The sequence below is a fragment of the Augochlora pura genome, chromosome 1, assembly GCF_028453695.1.
Source record: "Augochlora pura isolate Apur16 chromosome 1, APUR_v2.2.1, whole genome shotgun sequence".
Classification (NCBI taxonomy): Eukaryota; Metazoa; Arthropoda; class Insecta; order Hymenoptera; family Halictidae; genus Augochlora; species Augochlora pura.
The window spans coordinates 4,687,648-4,705,806 of NC_135772.1; the positions used below are offsets into that span (position 1 = coordinate 4,687,648).

Here is an 18,159-nt window from a genome sequence, read left to right on the forward strand (position 1 = left end):
GCCCATGCGCAATATGGTCAGGCACTACTGTATTTAAATTTCATTGCGCGCGATGCAGAGGATTTTTAACACTCTAATTTATTCATAATCATTCTTTTTAATGCTGGAATTGTTTATTTAAAAACTTATCTATGAAAAACATAATAATGAAATGTAAGTGATGTTTCTAAGTAGATTCGTTGAGGAATACAATGCCATTCCTTGTATAAATTTATTCATACCTAAAATTAATGATGGGACGTTGTTTGATTTGTTAAACTTAGAACCAATTCAACTATAACATATATTTAGATTTTATGATTTCATATAGTGCTTTCTTTTATATTTGCCATATAACTGTATCTTAACCTGAGAATTTGTTCTGTATTAGTAGCACTATTCAATACATATCTGGATTTTTAACTTTGAGAAAGCGTTTCACATATTTTTTTCGTAAATTGTCATGCTTCCAAAAACTTTGTTAATTCTCATACATGTGTAGTTTTCAAACGAATCAATATAAAAGAAATCATGTCCACTTTAAAGACATCTTATGCTTTAACAATAATCAATATACAATACTACTATTTATTACATTATTAAATAGCTTACAAATAAAAATTCAATATGATCACATATCGACGTGCATTCCAATGGTATGATTATATTGGAGAAGTATGAGTAAAGTGTATACTATGTAACCATTAAAGTGTTTTAACTAGTAGATAATCCGCAAAGTAAATTATTATAAGAATTAAATTTTACAAAATTTATATTCACCCCATGAAATTGAGAAACGTGTATTCAAAGTTAGAAATCCGCAGAGTTCAAATTTGTTGTATAGTACAATGTAATCCTCAATGTACATGATTATATAATTTTCTTATTTTTGCAGTCGATTTAATTTATATTAATATAATGTATTCAAATTTCATCATCGTAATATTAAGAATTCCTTCGTTGATTTTAAAAGTCTTTCATTTTTATAGCTCCACAATATGTATTTGTACTTATATCAATTTTACAATTCTGTCATTTTTTTGTCAATACAATAGTAAGTTATAAGGCCTAATGATTTTCAACCGCTATGTTCTAAATTACATGATTGTTGGTATTTATTTATAAGAATATGGTGGAAAATGTTTTCAATATATTCTATATTTAGTGGCAACATGATTCAGTATCACTTATAAAGAGACAAATTTAATTAAGTAAGAATGTATGGGATGTATTCAGAACGTATTATCAAGTTTCAATATTTATGCTGTTACATGGCAACAAATTGCAGAAATTCATAATGTAGAAAGCTTTAATTAATCTATAATTGTTATAACTAAAATGTTCTTTTTAAATGCAATGTATTTATAAAGTATAGCAGTGTCGGTCAAGTGTGTTTGATCATTAAGTCTCTGCCAGTAGGTAGTATTAAGAAATATTATTTTTAATATCATAAAAAATAACAATAATACTTGTTGGAAAATATTAAGTTCTAAAATGTTCTTTAATACGTAATAAACGTCAAAATTCAGCAATCTAAGTAACACACTATTCAAGTATAAACACAATAGCTTAAAAAACAGCAACTAAACTTTATCGTAGTTTATACATTCTGATTGTATTACAAACATTAGGTATAACGTGTCGTCTAGTGAAAGTTTCTAGTCTTTAAAATCGTAAAGTGACATCTCAAGTACATTTGCTTTCAATGATAAATATTTTCGACATTTTCAGTAAATTATAAAAACTATTTATGTGCTTCGTTTCAACTTTATATTTCGGGGTAAAAATGAATTATTTCGTAAAATACTGAGCTAAAAATACTTGTACTTGTTTAAGTATAATGAAATATTTTTTGCCATAATGAAAGTGGACCCTGACATACGCTAATTACATGGTTACAAAAGCACCCATTTTAGCAAATAATATAATTACATTCTCAAGTACATACATATACTGTACGTCACGAATAACTCTTTACAATCAGTTAAAAATTCGTTTTTATTCGTAGTTCCCATTTTTTTCCAACAATAACGTTGATAGCTAGCAAAGCTTTAGAAGAAAAATATGTTCTGGCTCGAAATGCTGCATACATTTACGAATTACCTCTCGAAAATGCCAGCTTCCGAGTACTTGTTTGTTTCGTGTCATAGTTATGTTATTTCCCATATTAATTTCCAAACTAATATGGAAATATAATTGTGTTGGGTAACGAACGTTCGACACTAGTGTACAACACTGAACAACATAATCAATCAACTAACAATATCCTTAAGACATTTACTGCCACAGATTGGTGGAAAGCGTTTGTCCGGGAAGAGTAGTAGTACTCTTTCCTGGAGTGTTTGAGAAACTAGTGCCACCCAAAGATAGTTGGGACATTTGTTGCGGTAACTGTAATATGAATAATAGTTTTTATTATTGGTTAAAAAAAACTAATTGCGCAAACTAGCAATTGTAGTACAAACGATGTACCTGACCACTAAAGCCAACAGATTGTTGTCGTTGTTGTTGTTGTTGTTGCGACGGTAAGTTGAAAAAAGGATTGCTACCAGGCGCTGGCTGAAGATTTTGCGTTAACAATCCACTCCATCCATTATTGCTACTAACATTAGTCTGTCCTAGTTGCATCATCTAGAGATATATTAAATAATTGATCTAACTATTTGTGACTACATTCTGTAATATACAGTAGCCATTTGATATGAAGTTTTGACGTGCAGCTTCTTACTAAATACCTACTATACTTTGGACAACAATATAAATATAAATATACCATTTGTGATTGCATTGCAATGGCAGGATTTGGTGCACCATTCATTTGATGCATCTGACCTATTTGTATGCAGTTCCCTATAGAGTTTGCTGGAACAGATCCTAATGAATTCGGATTTACTGTCATTTGAGCCTGGTTGACGGTTAATTGATTAGTTGTGACAGGCATTTGAGCAGGAAGATGATTAAGTTGAGCCAAAGAACTTTGTTGATTTGGAAAATTACTTTGCTGGCCGAATGCTACCATATTTGGTACTTGTTTATATTGGACAGTAGATTGTTGTTGAGGATATACTCCCCCTGAAATACGATGAAATACAAGTTATAAAAAAAGTTATGAAATAAAACAGAGCATTTAAAATAATTGTTATACCAGGAACTCCATAAATTGTTGATTGTTGATGATTCGGTGTACCATATAAGGCCAAGATACTATCCTTAGACATTTTACTTTTTTCTTGAGGTGACGGTGCTGGCTGATCAAAGAAACTTTCTTCTTCACTTTTACTCACGGTGGTTGTGTTTGTAGTCGTATTAGACGTACTACTATTAGTCGGAGCTGACGAAGCCGGCGGTGCAGACAAGAAGGAAGAAAATATATCATCCCCAGCACCATTTACATTCGATTGATTTGTTGCTGGAGCATCTGATAAAAACTCAGGATACATTAAAAATGCAATTTTGATATAGAATATTGTAAAAACCAAACATATAATAGTAAATTACCTAAACCCAATAAGTCTAAAGTAGCAGCAGTGGTAGCCCTATTAGGTTTAGGACTAACAGAACTTTTAGGTTTTGGCAACTGAGGCACAACTTCTGGTTTTTTTACAGGAGGGAGTATATTTTGATTAGTAGTAGTTTTTGAATTCTCCTTTTTTCGCCTACGTTGTCTTTCAGCTTCTTCATCAAGTTCCTTATCCCAATTTATCTATATATAACATGTAATAATTAATATGCTATATCTTATATATAACTATATTTTTCAAAGATAAATGTAATTATACTTTTGGTAAAGGTGGTGGTACCCATTCTCTAGCTATATACTTTTTATGCTCATATTTTGCACGAATAAAACTTTCAAGACTACAATCTGTTTGTGGTCTACGAAAACTGTCTGGAAGGTTTGCTTCATATATAGCCCTAGCTCGAGAATTACCAATTTGCTGCAAGCTCTGCAAAGAACAAAAATATATTCTTCCCAAAAATCTGTAAGTTGTTGTTATAACAAAAATTGAAGGCCTCAGTACATACAAAATATCTAGAAGAGCAGGATCATTGCATACGTACCACTACTTGTTCAGGTGTCCATGTATCTAAGTTAACTGATTTAACTTTGCTTATATGGACTCCAAGATTTCTGTGTATCCCAGCACAGCGAATACATAAAAATATACCTAGATTCCAACTAGCCCACCGTGGTCCTATGGAAGGAACATATTTATGTTTAATTTAAAGGGAAATGTTTAATGACTTCCATTAAGATATATAATATTAGCAAATTCGATGTGAATAAAATATAACAATATACACAGGTGGAAAGAAAAATTTTAATAATTATTATAAGCAGAGAATTAGTTAAAAATAAAAAGGTCACGGGTCATACAAACATTTATTTATACACATATAAATATTTGACAAATAAATAGAGAAATACTATTTCTGTAAAATTGTTTATTAGAAATCAGCAGAAAATAAGACAGCTGTAACGAGAAACTGGACGATTCTAGCACATTGATAATGATTGATAATGATCACTTGCGACTGCTGTCATTTAAAGTTTGTCACGGTGAGAATTAAAAATCTATAATGTTTCGTTAGATGAAACTAGGTCGTTTTGAAATCGATATCGATGACCCGCATGCATCATCGGCTGATAAGAAAATGAATTTTATCAGACGTGTAGGGGGTGGCTGAAACAATACTGAACTTTATACGCAAGAGGATATCAGTAGAATACATATCCACAACTGACGGACGAACCTTTTGCATCACAGTCGACACAATACTTGTTGTCCTCGTCGCGTAGCATCTGCGTCAAAAGATTTTGACATTTTTCTTGAATCTGTTTGGCACGTTCTTTTTCAAGGCGAGACGTCATTTTTTTAACAACGGGTGGACACTCTGACCGCAGTTATATTCCAAAACAATGTTTTTTTTCCTCGCGACACTGGACTCGACACGCACGAAAACCGTCAAATAGTCGAACGCCCCCCAATAGGCAGTAGTTCAACTCGTTATTCACCGAAACGTCATGCAGTTGAAAGAATTCTATTGGATACGTTTGCTTCAGTTCCTCGAACAAAACAGTACATAGATTCGTCAATATCCAAATGTCTGGTTAGCACGGTAGGGTATGGAATTAAATTGCCCACGACAGAGACAGAGCATTTTCAGAGACTGCTCTGAAATCTGCTGCAAACTGCCACCATCCAATCTCATTTCTAAGATGTCTCCTTCATCACTCTGCAGCACATTTCACACAGATCTCTGAAAATACTCTGTCTCTGTCGGCAGGTTATTTTCCGAGCCCTATATTATAACGATACTTCATTGTCTGCAAGAGCCATCGGCTGCAGCGCGTTCCGTTAGAGAGAATAGAAGTAGAAGCTTCTTTACTTTGATTGACTGACGACTCGATGCTAAGACAGGGCCCATATGTTATTTGATGCACGGTATAATGGTGGAGAGACTTACAACAGCTAAAAGAGCTAGACAAATCGTACATAACCTGGTGCGTTTTTTAAAATAACAACTTTTGTCCAATTCGTTTCATTTTTTTTAGAAAGAGAGAATACCTATCTAGAAAGCCAACATCGCATAGGGTGGATATGCCTCCGTATCATCATCCTGAAGTATGCAGCAATGGTAATTCTTAAGTCATTGATTGAACCAATGTAGTTTACGAACTCGCGCTAAGTCATCCAAAGTTCGTCGCTCCGCCGCTAATGGCGCTGAGATAGAAAATCTTTCATCGTCGTGTCAATCTTTCATCGTTGCAGCTACTCCGCGACTAAACATTCATTGTTCATCGAGCCTCGAGCCTTCTATGTCTATCTTTATTCTCTATCAACCGATTCGCGTTTGCGCTACGTGCAGTGGGTATAACATCGATATGTCAATACTTGTAAAGTACGAACTTTTATAAAAAGTGTATGATGTCGTAAAAGTACGCGAGAATATTTTTAAAGTAATCGTAGCTGGGATAGTGGTTAGGTTATGAAAAAGTCGAACAAGTACTGGACAGGTGTGGGTAACATTTCGACAGTGTGTTTGTCCGAGGTGAAGGGGGACCGTGGGGACCTCGACGACAGACTTTCGACCTTTTACATGAAGGAACAAGATATTCCTGAGTATTTGGAAGGCTGTGGTTTAACCACCTGCACAGCCGATATGCCTGAGGACGTAGCCGCCCTGCGGGATAATAAGGAACAGATGAAAGAAAAAAAGTTATCCTCCGCGTCCATAGCGGGCCCCGACACTAAGAAAACAGTAACTGTCAAACATCCCGAATCTAATAAACCAAAACCGACTACGAAAAAAGGCAAACCGATCCAAGCTGATTTAGATGTGTCGAAGGAGTTTATAAGATGCAGAGACGAATGCGTGAAACGGCTTGATTTGAGTAAATCAAGCATCACACATCTGCCAAGCACCGTGCGTGATTTGACGCAGTTGGTGGAATTTTATCTATACGGTAACAAACTCGCAACGTTACCTCCGGAGATTGGATACCTCGCGAATTTGGAAACACTGGCATTGAGTGAAAATTCTCTTACCAGTTTGCCAGGATCATTAGAAAACCTGAGGTCATTGAGAGTGCTGGACCTCAGGCATAATAAATTAAATGAAATACCTGATGTTGTTTACAAATTGACCAGTCTCACAACCCTTTATCTGCGATTCAATCGTGTCAAATATGTCAACAACAACATTAGAAACTTGACAAACTTGACCATGCTGAGCCTGAGGGAAAACAAAATCAAAGAACTTCCTGCTGGTATAGGAAAATTGGTCAATTTAATAACATTCGATGTGTCTCATAATCATCTGGAGCACTTGCCCGAAGAGATTGGAAATTGCATCCAATTGTCAACTCTTGATTTGCAACACAATGAGCTTCTGGATATTCCAGATACAATTGGAAATTTAATTTCTTTGACAAGACTAGGTCTTAGGTACAATAGATTAACTAATATTCCAAAATCATTGGCAAAATGCAAGTTAATGGACGAGTTCAGCGTTGAAGGAAATCAAGTGTGCCAACTGCCTGACGGTCTGCTATCCAGCCTCTCTGATTTGACATCAATTACATTGTCCAGGAATGCCTTCACTGCGTATCCATCAGGAGGACCAGCCCAATTTACTAATGTTTATGCTATTAATCTTGAGCATAACAAGATTGATAAAATACCGTATGGTATTTTTTCTAGAGCTAGAAATTTGACAAAGTTGAATATGAAGGAAAACCAATTAACTGCTCTACCTTTAGATATTGGTACATGGGTCAAAATGGTTGAATTAAATTTAGGCACAAATCAGTTGACAAAGATTCCAGATGATATTCAGTGTCTTCAAAGTTTGGAGATCTTGATACTTTCTAATAATTTATTGAAACGCATTCCTGCCAGCATAGCAAACTTACGCAAACTCAGAGTTTTAGATCTTGAAGAAAATAAGATTGACTCTTTACCTAATGAGATTGGTTTCCTAAAAGATTTGCAAAAGTTAATATTGCAAAGTAATCAGGTGACTACCTTGCCAAGAGCAATTGGTAACTTGACAAATTTAACATATTTAAGTGTTGGTGAAAATAATCTTAACTATTTACCTGAAGAAATTGGCACATTGGAAAATTTAGATTCACTGTACATAAATGATAATGCAAACTTACATAATTTACCATTCGAATTAGCTTTGTGCACAAACCTTAGTATTATGTCAATTGAAAATTGTCCACTTTCACAAATTCCACCAGAAATAGTTGGTGGAGGACCTTCCTTAGTGATTCAGTTTTTAAAAATGCAAGGACCTTACAGATCTATGTAACAAAATTAGAAAATTGTCTTTCACATGAATTGGATGTTGATTTTTAGTAAAGAGTCATACAGAAACAATTGATATTTGATACAAAATATTTATTAATTTAAATTCTCACTATAATGATCTCACATCAATAAAAAATTATATAAAATATTATCAATATATAATATATGAAAATATGTATTCTCATACGCTGAATAGAGATACAATTTTCAATATAAAAAAGAAGAAACATATGTACAGATATACTATGAAATTTGTGCTGACTTTGGGAAATCTGCACAATGAATAAAGAAACTATAAAAGAATGAAATCATAAGATATTTTAGATACAATAATAATATAAATTATATCACCATTTTTATTAGCATAAACTATTGTTTATAATACTCCATTCATTTATTTTGTTTTTCGTATGTATATTATTTGATAACATAATGAATTTAAATAATGATTGAATAAGACACTCTAATTCATACATTATATACTTCACATTACAATTATCTCATAATTTCTGAATTTAGTCTAGTGTTTCAAACTATTTAGCAAAAAAATTTCATATGTTTTCAATTCTATTATACACAGATACCTGAAAATACTACCCTTAGACACATAATTGTTATTTAAATAATTGTAGTAAATGCAAGGAAATAAGATAAAATTATTTGATTTAAGGAGCCATAAAATTATAAATTGGCATCAATGAATTTAGATTTTAGTTACTGCTATTCATTGCCATATGAATGAAACATTTTGCTGAAAAATTGTATAATAATATGAAGCTTATTGTTATTAATTACTATACGATATTTCATCAGTTTAAATTTGAATTATACAAAGTTTCGTAAAAAGCTTTATTTATATCATAAATTGAATGTTAACAATTTTATAAGGAAGCACTTTAAAAAAAATAATAAACCCACTGATGTGTCATGAAGAAAAATATATTATAGCACTATATTTTAACAATAATTTTTGACTCTTTGCATCTGCTTAATAAGCTGAAATAATTTAGTGGCAATTATGAATTATATTTTATTGTATACTCCTATAGAGTAGTTCAAAGTTAAATGACATGTGTGTTCTTTTCAATAATTAGTCAGTTATAATTCTACCCGGTAATGCAATTAAAATTTATAATTGAATTATTAATGTGCTGTCATTCATTGAAGAAGCTGCCAAACCTAAGCGTAAAATTTATCTAGTATTAGCAGTGTATTATTGTAATATTAATTTTGCTAAGTTTCATACACAGTAATTTATTATACAATTAAAGTAATATGTTTTTACTTTATATAATGCGTATCATGTATTTATATACACGCGCGCACGCGAGTGTATATTAATTGCATTATTATTTTTTACAACCATACATATATGTATGTATATTCAATGAATGGATTTTATTTATAGGTAAGAAGATATTGATTTTTTAAACGTATAATAAGCTCTTGCACTCATATGACTCAATAAACAGTACTGGTATACTATTTTGTCATTTATAACATAATAGCTGAATTAGAAATATTTTTTCATAATTTGTTTATTATGCAATGGCTGTGCAATAAAACGTTAAAAAATTAGCACTATTCTACTTATATTAATTGTAACTCTAATTGATGATATTATATTAATGTACTGTAAAATATAACATATATAAATATATTGTTTGTATCTATTATATTTATCAGATATTGTGAACATTGAAACACTTTAGTTATTTTCAATTTGTTAATTATTTTAATATCGTCTAACACAAATTTAAAACCAATATTATTGAAAGTACATAAAAATATTTGTACAGTAAAATGGAACGTAGTAAACTTGCAATTTTAATTAAGAGATTGTAATGTCTATTCTATAATTACTTATTGATGTATGTAAATGTATGTATAATTTGTTATGTGTCTATTTACTATTTTTCTATACTAGTTATGTTTGCAAAATAATGATTTAATGTATTTGCATTCAAAATTTGTCTCCCATTTGTCCGTACAATAATAAAAGTTGATAATAATGTTGCACAATTACAATTTTCTCCAGTCTTCGTATTAAACTTTTTATCTTGATTAAATAACTTTTATATGTGTACAATTACAATATTCATACAATTATTTAATTATTAATCCAAAAAATGAATGTCAATTTATAAAGTTTAACTGGATATTTACTTTTTTATTATCTACTTGTACGTTGTATGTGTGTATTAGTAATTATACATATATAGTAATTATATATAATATAATTTATGATATTTCTATAAAATCTATTTGTATCATTGAAGACATGTACAAAATTTTTGTTTTATGATGTTATTTAAATCTTTTTATTAAAACTAAATGTGTATGTCTATTATGTTTAAGATATTAAATAAGTTTCAGAATACAGACAAATGTTGCCAAAAGAAATGCTACACAACAAATTGTTGTGATAAACTGTTCAACAATTTTAAAAAGACATAAGTAATACACTATAATGTATTTGAAAAATTACTAAATTTGTATGGTAAAAAGAAATAGCTATTCTCAAATTATAATCTTGTTGAATAGTCTATTAAGTGCGATATACATAATTTTAGAATAATGATATTAATGTAATTCCATATATATGACTAATCATATAGGATGCTGTATATTTCTAAGTAAATAAATATGCTATAAACGTTTTTTGGCCTATTTATTTTTTACTATAGCTGATTAAACAGATAAACTTACGAAACTGAAACATTACTTGCAAACTAATATTTGCAATGTTTATATACTTATTCTGAGATTCTATTTTTTTCGTGATTAAGTTTTAAAGAAATGATACTCTGTTTTTTTAAAATAAATTTGCCAAATTGCATATTGTTCTTCATACACGGACGCTGTAATTGAAAATGTAATTAGCATAATTTTCAAACATATTCAATAACTATAGTAAATAATTATTTTATAAAATTTCTTTTAAACCTTTTCATTTTTACTAATTTTTGTGGAATTATTTAAAGATGGTGCAATGTTTTCTCCAATTATTGTTACAGGACGATTTTTCAAATAATTTCCGGCATTTTTAAATCCTTTATCTGTTCTCAATTTCTTACATTTAAATGTATTACAAATATTCTGAGAATTATCTGCAAAGTTTACTAATCTGAAAAACATATAGATTGATTATTTGTAATAAGCGAAATAAATGTGTTAATTCTTTTAAATAATTTACGTCTACCTTATAAGGTGTAGTATATCTTCCGAAAAAGACTTTAAATTATCTAAGACGGCAGTAGCATTTGTTATATCTTGTTCGATATTTTTATTACGAATGAATGTTATCTGATTGTTAATATTATCAATTTCATTTTTCAGTTCTATAACTTTATCTTCCTTGATTTTATCAACACCTTTTTCATAATTATATGGAACAGTACTATATTTACAATTATGAGACTCAATTAATTCTGTAATAGCAGGATATTGTTTAAAAATAATGCCAAACTTATGTTCCTGGGAAAAGTTCCATACTTCATTACAAAATGAATCTTCTATCGCCCAAACAGTACAATTTACATTATTCTATAACAAATCGAATGAATTTCTCTTTTTATAACAATATCTGTAATATCTCACTATCAGTTTATTATTCTTTTACCATTTTCATTCGTTCTTCTTTTAATATTGCCCTTTTTTGTTGTAATATTTCGTAATTACTTTCCAAAATGTTTTTATGAACCTTTAATTCTATATTGTCACAGATGTGCCTCATTAACTGTATATCATCAGATCGATTTTCTTTGGAAATCGAAGTATTCATTATTTTTTATATACTTGGAAAAAATTTTAGAATATAAATTATAATTGTTTAACAATATATCATCAGATAAATGTGCGTAACCGTTTTCATCTATGCAGCACTTCAAAACAATCGTATTCGTGTGCATGCGTATATGCGCGTATGTATGTATGTGTGGAGAATGGCATTATAGCATGGCGTATAGAAGCTTATCTGGTACCGCAAAATAACCTACCTTACTGTAAACAAACTTTGTTCGAAAGCTTTTAGATTTGTGGACGATATCAGAAGTTGGTGATTGTGAAATTTTAAAGTATGATTAATAGTGTAAGATGAGTTCAAACGGTTTGAAAGTGTTCAAGAAGAAGTTAGTATAAAATTTATTTGAGCATTTATATTTTATGTATATAGCTGATACATGAGTTAATTTTGTAATAATATAAAAAGAATAGTAAATAAGGCATTTCGTGTAATATCAACTAATGTATAAACATTTTTTATTGTTGTGCTTTTAGCAATCCTTATCCTCAAGGGATGCGATGTCAGAAATGTTTGGAAATGGGACATTGGAGTTATGAATGTAAGGGGAAAAGAAAATATGTGCATAGATCTTCGCGTACATCACAATTAAAGAAAACATTAAAACAGCAAGAAGAATCTAATATGTAAGTTATTAAATAATGATGAACTCTGATAAGTCTAGCCTTTCGTAACATCAATGAGCATGTTGTTGCAGGCACGACCAAAAGAAAGAAGTCAAGAAAAGTCGTCAACAGAAGAAGATGAAGAAAGAATCTAGCAGTTCCAGTGAAACAAATTCTAGTGCTGAAAGCAGCAGTTCTAGCAGCAGTAATGATAGCAGTAGTAGTACCTCATCATCAGACAGTGAATCTGATTCTACTGATAGTGTTTCAAGTAGTAGCAGTGGTAGCAGTAGCTTTAGTAGTAGTAGTAGTAGTAACTGTTCTAAAAGTAAGTAGCACTTTAGATATGTTTAAACAAGATCGTGTTTTTATTAAAACATTATTTAATTTCTTCATAAAACATCATCTTTCTATTCATACATAAAGCTACTTTTTGTGAAGAAATAAGAATTCTACTGTGGATTAAGAAATATTTTACATACTTGTGAGGTAATTTACCAGTTCTTGTACTACAAATATATGTATGACAAGCTTCAATTGTACAAAATTTAAATGACTAAGGTACTTATATGTAAATTACATTTTAAATAATAATTTTTAAAAGATGTTCTGCAATTATATATTATCATTGATACTGTATGTAATATCAATACCTTCCTAATTTATTATACATTTAAATCAAAGAAAATAAGTTTCTAATATCAGTTTTTTTTCATAAAATAGTAACCATTTATTTGGGAAAATATTATATAGAAACGTACAAAAATAAGTAAACTATAATCGGACGATAATCCATTGTAAAAATAGTTTTATATAAAAACAAAGTTTATTCATATACATAATTTAATGCTTGTTAATCGTCAATATTCTCAGGAAGTGTTTGTATTATCACTTTTCTCTTCGAATCATATACAAAGTTGTTTGATTTAAAAATATCACTTTCATAGAATGGTTGAAGATTGTATATATCAATTTGTTTAGCCTACAATAAGATGAAAATATAAGTAAATTAGTATATTAAAACGAAATGAAGTATGTCAAATGAAATAAATTGTCCATACTTTTTCTGATAAATCGCTTTCTAAAACTTCGATTGTTGTAATGCGATTTCCATGTAAAGCTCTTTGGAATGCTATGTTATCCAATGTAATCTGTCTCAGTATATAATATAAAAGTTCACTGTGATCTTTTTTATATGATAAATATTTCCGGAATGTCTGTAAAGAAATAACAGCAAAATTGTTATATTTTAATAAAATCACTCTAAATATATTAATTACTTAAATCAAAATACCTGTCGCATGCTTCTCATTACTGAGTATTTTTGTGTATCAACGAAGCTATCAAGCATCATTCTTATGGCAATATTAATATCACTATCTAGAACATATCCCCGCAAATGGATCTTGGCACACGCTTCTGACATACGTATAATACTCTCTATATGTCTTACAGTAATTGGTAAACTTCCAGTGGCCTAAGAAATTGGTTAAAGAAGCTGTACCACAGTCATGATAAATGTATAATCAATACAAGTTCCACCTACCAAGCTTTCTTGTCTCAGCTGACTGTATAACTTTGCTACTTTGTCTTGATCTATATTTGTCAATTTGGGATGAACATTTTGTTTAGCATAAACTATATACTTCTTTAAAAGATCTTGTGGAAGGGATATATCATTTGTATTCTCTTCTTCAGGCATTCCTTTCTCTACATTTGTCGGATGATGTCTGATGTGAGAGTTAACAACAAATTTAGCCAAGTGTCTATCTTGCATAGGATCTATTTCATCTTTTACTACACAAAGTATATCAAAACGAGATAGAATTGGTTCTGATAAATCTACCTAAGTGGAAAAATGTATTTCTCTTTATCAGTACTGCTTTTATATATTACTTGTTTTGGTCTTTCATCATTTATATATATATTTGATTTCTTACATTTTCCGAAAATGTCATACTAGCATCGTATCTTCCTCCAATAGGATTAGATGCAGCTATTACCGAGCATCTAGCGTGAAGGGATGTAACAATTCCTACTTTCGAAATAGAAATACTTTGTTGTTCCATAGCTTCGTGTATAGATGTTCTGTCTTGGTCATTCATCTATAAGAATTGCGATAATTAAAATTCTATTGGATACATTTACAAATGATATTCCTTTACTTTGTCAAACTCATCAATAAGACAAATTCCATTATCAGCGAGTACTAGGGCACCCGCTTCCAAAGTCCACTCTCGAGTTGTCGGCGATCTTTTTACAAAAGCAGTTAAACCAACAGCTGAAGCCCCCTGACCGGTAGTAAATACCGTTCTTGGTGCGATTTTTTCGGTAAATTTTAAGAACTGAGATTTAGCAGTTCCTGGATCACCGCACATCAAGACATTAATATCTCCTCTTACTTTATGTTTATTACCTACACATTAATATGAGCAATGAGTTATATTATTCAAGAAAATATATTAAAAGTACTACAAAAAATTAAAATACCGGGATTCTTTGATTCACCACCAAATATTGCTAAAGCTAGAGCTCTTTTTGTATACTCATGTCCATAAATTGATGGTGCAATGCTTGCGACAATGCGATCGAAAATTCGATGATCTTTACTTAAAGAAAGAATACTAGAAATATCATCTTCGGTTAAAGATTCCACAATTTGTTTTGAGTCTTTTACATGTATATGATTTGCTAGAAGTACTGTTGCAAACACTGGAAAACCCTAGTGCAACAAGAATATCATTTAATATTGTATCTAACAAGAATTTATTGAAATTATTATTCTCTTACCTGTTCTGTATTTAATGAACCATCATAGTTATTTGTGTAAATTGCAGTAACGTCTACTTCATCACCTGGCTTACAACGATCACAAAGGTCTGATAGAAGAATACAATCTTTACTTCTAGGTATTCTACCTGCAGGAATTTTACCTGGAGATTCTTGGATTGTAACTTTTTGATAGTTTCTATATATTGTTTGCTCCATATTAATCTATATAAAGAACGTTAATAAAATAATACTATGTACAAATACATATGTATAGTTATGTATTTTTTAAGGAGCTAGTTTTACCAAGAAAGGTCCAATGCTTTGACACTCAGGACATGATCCAGGTTTAACTTCAGTATTCTGATTTTGTACAAATGGACCAAGTACATATCCACACTTTGTACAATCGTATTTTACAACTGATAACTGTGGTAATACACCTGTTGTTGCAGTTACAACACCTAGAGTTCGTACTAACTGATTTAAATGTAACTTCCTGTTTTTGATACCAAACCCTATTAGTAACTTTATAGACACTAAGTATATTATATTCAGCATTTTTTACCTAAATGTTCGGATTTCTTCTATCAAAGGTAATTCCGATATTCTGACATGGATTTCAGTAGTAACTCGTTCATAACTGGGGAAGATGGTGAGTACTAAATCCTTTGCTACTTGATCAAATATTTCCAACATTTGAAATGGTGCTTCTGGCAAAAAGTAGGCCAACACATGTTCTTTACTAGCAAGAATAGGAAATTCCACAATAAAACTGGCCTGTTAAAAAAAAAGTAATTATCTCACAAATGTATACATTATTCCTTATAAACTCTAAGACAAAAAAAACGGGACACATTACTTGATTACTTTCACACATATGACGAATTCTTTCTTTGTACATATAATGTCCTTTAGCACTAGTATGTGTACGTAAGAAACTTTTGAATCTATTAGAAATTTCTGTTCTAGGACCTAACATAGATACCCATTCTTTAACTGAATAACCTTTAGTATCTTCTAAAGTTTCAATGGATTCGATCATCTGAAGTAGAATAATTAAAATTATTATATCATATAATAAAAAAGGCAATGAATATACTTACCTCTGTATCTTCTATTTCACCTGTTGCAGCCTTCTCAGCCATACGCCGTTTACGTGCTTGAACATCTTCCTCATCACTGTCATCTTAAAAATGTAAATAGATGTTTGAATATAGACATTATGAAGTATTTTTCTCATTAAGTACAAGTCTTCTTGTTATTAGTTTTCAATAAGGAGAAGACATACCATAAAGCAAATATCTATCATCTCTGACAATGCCTGCTGCTCTGTCTCTTTTAAGCATAGCAGTCTCAGCAGCAGTACGTTCTCCTTGAGACATTTCAGAGTAAGCCTCATCATCAAGAAGATTAGGATCGTAATTGTCTAAAGCTGGCATAGGCCGGTAATCACTAGAACAATATAGTAATGTTGACAACAAGAAAAATCATTTCATTAAGTTTTTATATAATAAAAGAATTTACTCTTCCATATTATCCCCAAATAATTCTTCTCCGTCCTCTTCCTCTTCTTCCTGATTAATATCATTATCATTGCTAAGTAAACCTGATTCATCTTCAAATGGTTCATCTATATCTGGTGCAGGAGACGTCATTGCCTCTGCATGTATATCAGAACGAACTGGTGAACTATTTTCGTCCTGAAAGATATATAAAATTGTGCAGCAAATTGATAAATTAGAAGGAAAACAAATCATTATGTTCATAAAACATACATCCAATATCTTATACTAAATTAGTTCCATTCTACTGCATATCAATATTTTTAGCATACTCTAATATATGTTTGTGCTTGACTTTTGTAAATAATATCTTACCATTATATTTACTGGAGATGAAATAAGAGATAATAAGAATACAGCAAAATATATACACGAAATATATCTTTATTTATATTGACCACTAAAGACCATTAAAGACTTGTCTGAATCAAACTGAAAAACAGTTATTGGCGGGAGTTTCCCTTGGATCGAATTCAGTCCAATCATGTAACATTAATTGATTGACCAATAACAGTAGTTCTTTAAATACTAAACAATAATATCAAATTATATTGACTAACATATCAAAGTATACATAATTTTTTAATGCGCTGTTATTTGCATGGATCTAATAAGCAAATCTAAAAATATATAAACGGGACATATACAATTACGAATCCCAGTACTGTACATCCTTAGGCTGTAGCTTGACTCGTTAGAGAGAGCTCGAGTAGAAATTTGTTTTGCTCTGTGATTGGCTGATGATCTATTGCTGGCACAGTGTTACCCTCGCAAACAGAAAAAGCGGGAAAACAGCGAGTCAGTAAAAAGAACATGAAATCAGCTCAACTATACGTGGAACACAAGTACAGTAATTTCTCTCAAGTAATTCCGGATCTCGGAAATAAAAATATACATCGCGATGACTCAACTTTTTTATTTATAATTTTTTCTACGTGAAATTTTTTTTAATATATTGGTTTAAGATATTTTATATATATTTAATATATTGGAGACTGCGCTGAAATATGCTGCAGGAGAGATCGCAGAAATGGGATTGGATGGTGCCACCTTGCTGCTCACTTCAGAGCAATCTCCGAAAGTGCTTTGTGTGGTGCGTAAATTTATAGCTCCGCTTTAGACCCTATTTATTCGTTGTAGGTGGAAAGTAAATTATCTGATTTCATTAAACAAATTGTAATTATAATAAAGAAAGCATTATGAAAATCAGTTCTTAGCTATATATGAAATGTTGAAGGTAATCTCCAAGAAGGTATGTAGGCCCGTTCCTCCGAATGTCCATCGAATGTAGACTCGTTCCTCCGAATGTCCATCGAAGGTAAGTCAATTTCTTGCGATGTCTATTTTCAATTCCGAGCTCCAATATTACTAGGAAGAATTTACTGCTTACAGAATACTCGATCTCCCTTAATAAGCTTAAGTTTCAGAAATATTGGTACCGATGATTGCGACATAGGTATGGTGTCGGGGCTTTTGTAATATATTTTGTAATACCGATTTTTTAATGACAAAATTATGCATTGGAAGGCCAGTCTACTTCCTATACCTCATTTGTATTTACAGGAAATATAAAATCTTTTCGTATAGGTCAACAGACAACGAGAAAAATGATAGGAAAA

General features: G+C 30.8%; 5 protein-coding genes across 5 annotated transcripts; 2 read left to right on the forward strand and 3 right to left on the reverse strand.

Annotated features, from left to right (window-relative positions):
• Window positions 1-108: 108 nt before the first annotated feature.
• On the reverse strand, window positions 109-5,025 carry LOC144469625 (stromal membrane-associated protein 1). The gene is made up of 8 exons (XM_078180069.1): window positions 4,735-5,025; window positions 4,042-4,175; window positions 3,759-3,926; window positions 3,478-3,682; window positions 3,125-3,397; window positions 2,753-3,051; window positions 2,452-2,610; window positions 109-2,370 (listed from the first exon to the last, which is right to left on the reverse strand). The coding sequence occupies exons 1-8, from the start codon at window positions 4,850-4,852 to the stop codon at window positions 2,257-2,259; spliced, it is 1,470 nt and encodes a 489-aa protein (XP_078036195.1). The 5' UTR covers window positions 4,853-5,025; the 3' UTR covers window positions 109-2,256.
• Window positions 5,026-5,769: 744 nt separating this feature from the next.
• LOC144468788 (leucine-rich repeat protein soc-2 homolog) lies at window positions 5,770-10,456 on the forward strand. Its single transcript, XM_078178501.1, has one exon. It carries the CDS (start codon window positions 5,971-5,973, stop codon window positions 7,798-7,800), a length of 1,830 nt encoding a protein of 609 aa, XP_078034627.1. The 5' UTR covers window positions 5,770-5,970; the 3' UTR covers window positions 7,801-10,456.
• A 40-nt stretch (window positions 10,457-10,496) lies between these two features.
• Window positions 10,497-11,583, reverse strand: LOC144468796 (uncharacterized). Its single transcript, XM_078178513.1, has 4 exons — window positions 11,422-11,583; window positions 11,002-11,345; window positions 10,746-10,926; window positions 10,497-10,660 (listed from the first exon to the last, which is right to left on the reverse strand). The coding sequence occupies exons 1-4, from the start codon at window positions 11,581-11,583 to the stop codon at window positions 10,556-10,558; spliced, it is 792 nt and encodes a 263-aa protein (XP_078034639.1). The 3' UTR covers window positions 10,497-10,555.
• A 162-nt stretch (window positions 11,584-11,745) lies between these two features.
• On the forward strand, window positions 11,746-13,064 carry LOC144470005 (uncharacterized). Its single transcript, XM_078180769.1, has 3 exons — window positions 11,746-11,929; window positions 12,078-12,227; window positions 12,299-13,064. Exons 1-3 carry the CDS (start codon window positions 11,895-11,897, stop codon window positions 12,540-12,542), a joined length of 429 nt encoding a protein of 142 aa, XP_078036895.1. The 5' UTR covers window positions 11,746-11,894; the 3' UTR covers window positions 12,543-13,064.
• Window positions 12,949-16,972, reverse strand: Mcm2 (DNA replication licensing factor Mcm2). Its single transcript, XM_078180759.1, has 15 exons — window positions 16,856-16,972; window positions 16,503-16,678; window positions 16,267-16,430; window positions 16,082-16,164; window positions 15,838-16,020; window positions 15,544-15,755; window positions 15,282-15,474; window positions 14,997-15,200; window positions 14,697-14,928; window positions 14,372-14,622; window positions 14,147-14,311; window positions 13,753-14,052; window positions 13,501-13,683; window positions 13,268-13,423; window positions 12,949-13,188 (listed from the first exon to the last, which is right to left on the reverse strand). The coding sequence occupies exons 1-15, from the start codon at window positions 16,856-16,858 to the stop codon at window positions 13,060-13,062; spliced, it is 2,634 nt and encodes an 877-aa protein (XP_078036885.1). The 5' UTR covers window positions 16,859-16,972; the 3' UTR covers window positions 12,949-13,059.
• Window positions 16,973-18,159: the final 1,187 nt, after the last annotated feature.

Bases quoted from the DNA above. Each gene is read 5' to 3' on its own strand.
- LOC144469625 (XM_078180069.1), bottom strand. From the start codon at position 4,852: ATGACGTCTCGCCTTGAAAAAGAACGTGCCAAACAGATTCAAGAAAAA. The intron at 3,683-3,758 runs GTATAATTACAT...TGTTATATATAG, and splicing joins TACCACCACCTTTACCAAAA to ATAAATTGGGATAAGGAACT. The intron at 3,398-3,477 runs GTAATTTACTAT...AGTTTTTATCAG, and splicing joins TTTAGACTTATTGGGTTTAG to ATGCTCCAGCAACAAATCAA.
- LOC144468796 (XM_078178513.1), bottom strand. From the start codon at position 11,583: ATGAATACTTCGATTTCCAAAGAAAATCGATCTGATGATATACAGTTA. The intron at 11,346-11,421 runs GTAAAAGAATAA...GATTTGTTATAG, and splicing joins AAGAAGAACGAATGAAAATG to AATAATGTAAATTGTACTGT. The intron at 10,927-11,001 runs GTAGACGTAAAT...TATGTTTTTCAG, and splicing joins GATATACTACACCTTATAAG to ATTAGTAAACTTTGCAGATA.
- LOC144468788 (XM_078178501.1), top strand. From the start codon at position 5,971: ATGAAAAAGTCGAACAAGTACTGGACAGGTGTGGGTAACATTTCGACA.
- LOC144470005 (XM_078180769.1), top strand. From the start codon at position 11,895: ATGAGTTCAAACGGTTTGAAAGTGTTCAAGAAGAA. The intron at 11,930-12,077 runs GTTAGTATAAAA...TTGTGCTTTTAG, and splicing joins TTGAAAGTGTTCAAGAAGAA to CAATCCTTATCCTCAAGGGA. The intron at 12,228-12,298 runs GTAAGTTATTAA...ATGTTGTTGCAG, and splicing joins CAGCAAGAAGAATCTAATAT to GCACGACCAAAAGAAAGAAG.
- Mcm2 (XM_078180759.1), bottom strand. The intron at 15,475-15,543 runs GTAAAAAATGCT...TATCAAAAACAG, and splicing joins GAAGAAATCCGAACATTTAG to GAAGTTACATTTAAATCAGT. The intron at 13,189-13,267 runs GTATGGACAATT...ATCTTATTGTAG, and splicing joins AAAGCGATTTATCAGAAAAA to GCTAAACAAATTGATATATA.